Source organism: Spinacia oleracea, chromosome 6, assembly GCF_020520425.1.
Source record: "Spinacia oleracea cultivar Varoflay chromosome 6, BTI_SOV_V1, whole genome shotgun sequence".
NCBI lineage: Eukaryota > Viridiplantae > Streptophyta > Magnoliopsida > Caryophyllales > Amaranthaceae > Spinacia > Spinacia oleracea.
The window spans coordinates 15,750,611-15,752,443 of NC_079492.1; the positions used below are offsets into that span (position 1 = coordinate 15,750,611).

A 1,833-nucleotide genomic window follows, 5' to 3' on the forward strand; every position below is an offset into this window, starting at 1 on the left:
AAACAGAAGATCCCTTCTCTAAAGTCCTAGGTTACATGGAGGGATCAGCAGTCACCTCTAGCTTTGATGGGGGTCGAACAACTTGCATTTGCAGGACTAGTTTGAACTTTAAAGGATACAAAGGGGACCTGTTGAATGTAGGGACTGCTTACTATACTCAGGTTTCGGAACTTCCCCTTGTTGGCGGTACAGGGGATTTTAGGTTTGTTCAGGGTTACATGACATTTTCTGTGGTTGATCTTAGTGGTCCTGCTGCTTGTTACAAGACTGACTTTCATTTGTATTGGCCTCCTTATGCTACTAGCCTAATACCATAACCCACTTTATGATCTTCCTCACATTATGTACTAGTAAAAGTGTCTAATGTTCAATTAGAATAAGGCAAAATATAATGCCAGATGAGCTTGGAGATATCCATGACAAAAGATCCACATGTTTGTAATAGATACCTATTCCTTTTTCGTACCAAGCAAACGCTATAAATTTGTCACATAAGGCAAACGATAAATTGCAAACGAGCTTAAACTCTTGGCTTTTGTACACTAAAAAGTAAAAACCTTATTTATTAAGCTGAACTAGCTAACAAAAGTACACAACATATAACCCAAAGCCTCAAAGGAAATAGCGCATAATACCTGTAGTAGGCAGTTCAAGATCATAAGGAAAATAACTATTCGACTTTCCTAATCCCACGAGGATCTTTGCTTCCTCCATCATCGACTTCTTTGCAAGTCCATTAGCCACCTTCTGCAACAATGACTGATCAACTGAACATTGATGCCTAAACATCCTCTTACACACCTGATACGCCAACCCAAAATCGCCATTTTCACACAGAAAAGGAATCACAGTGTTAAATGTAACCTTGTTTGGGAAAATCCCACTGTTCAAGAGCTCCTTATACCATCGTCTTACTTCGTCCAAATCATTGTTCTTACAAGCTCCTAGAATCAAACCATTGTAAGTACCTACATCAGGACTTATCTCTTTACTTTCCAATTCCATGATCAACTCCATCGCCTTTGAAAGCTTCCCATCATTAACAAGTCTCTGCAACTTGAAATTATAGCTTAATACATCAGGAACAACACCCTTTTCAATCATGCTTTCCCACACCTTTTCGCCTTCCTCAAACCCCTTCTTCTCGTACACTGCGCCAAGAAGCGTATTAAGAGAAACAACACTCGGATTCAATCCATTCATCTCCATCTCACTGATCAATGACACTGCATCATCAATTAACCCCAGCTTACAAAGAGCATGAGCAGCCGTGTTATAACAATGTACACTCGGTTTAATCGATAACTTCCTCGGAAGCTCACGGAAAAGCTCGTAAACCTTATCATATTTCTCTGAATTAGAAGCTGCCCCTAAAAGGACATTAAAAGATTTGAACCCCTGTTGACAACCTAGTTGAGGCAATTCGTCGAACACCTTGTGTGCATGCTCAAAAAGACCAGCTTTCCCATACAAAAATATAATCCGGGCAGCAAATGGTTCCCCAATAATGTATTTTTTCTGGGATTCTAATGCGTCTTCTATCAAAGTGTTCTGATTAGCAAGAGCAAGTCGATGAATTGTGTTTTCGTAAATTTTGTGTCTTTGCCGGAAATACTTTTCTTGAGATAAAAGCTTGAACTTTTGTACGAGTTTTTGAGAATCTTTCTCATCTAAAAGATCTTTAATACCCAGATTGATTTCTTTTCTTTTGGCTGAGGTTAATGATTTTGTAGTCTCTGTGGGTTTTGGGTGCGTTGATTTAATGGAGTTTGCTGCATTTCGGGTTGAAGAAAATAAGGAATGAAGGCGAGTGTAGACGTTGGAGTTTGACAT

At 39.2% G+C, this 1,833-nt stretch overlaps 1 protein-coding gene across 1 annotated transcript; it reads right to left on the bottom strand.

Annotated features, from left to right (window-relative positions):
- Window positions 1-360: 360 nt before the first annotated feature.
- LOC110775730 (pentatricopeptide repeat-containing protein At1g55890, mitochondrial) lies at window positions 361-1,833 on the bottom strand. The gene is made up of 2 exons (XM_056831964.1): window positions 636-1,833; window positions 361-542 (listed from the first exon to the last, which is right to left on the bottom strand). Exons 1-2 carry the CDS (start codon window positions 1,831-1,833, stop codon window positions 361-363), a joined length of 1,380 nt encoding a protein of 459 aa, XP_056687942.1.

Bases quoted from the DNA above. Each gene is read 5' to 3' on its own strand.
- LOC110775730 (XM_056831964.1), bottom strand. From the start codon at position 1,833: ATGTCAAACTCCAACGTCTACACTCGCCTTCATTCCTTATTTTCTTCA. The intron at 543-635 runs GTATTATGCGCT...TTTACTTTTTAG, and splicing joins TCTTGAACTGCCTACTACAG to TGTACAAAAGCCAAGAGTTT.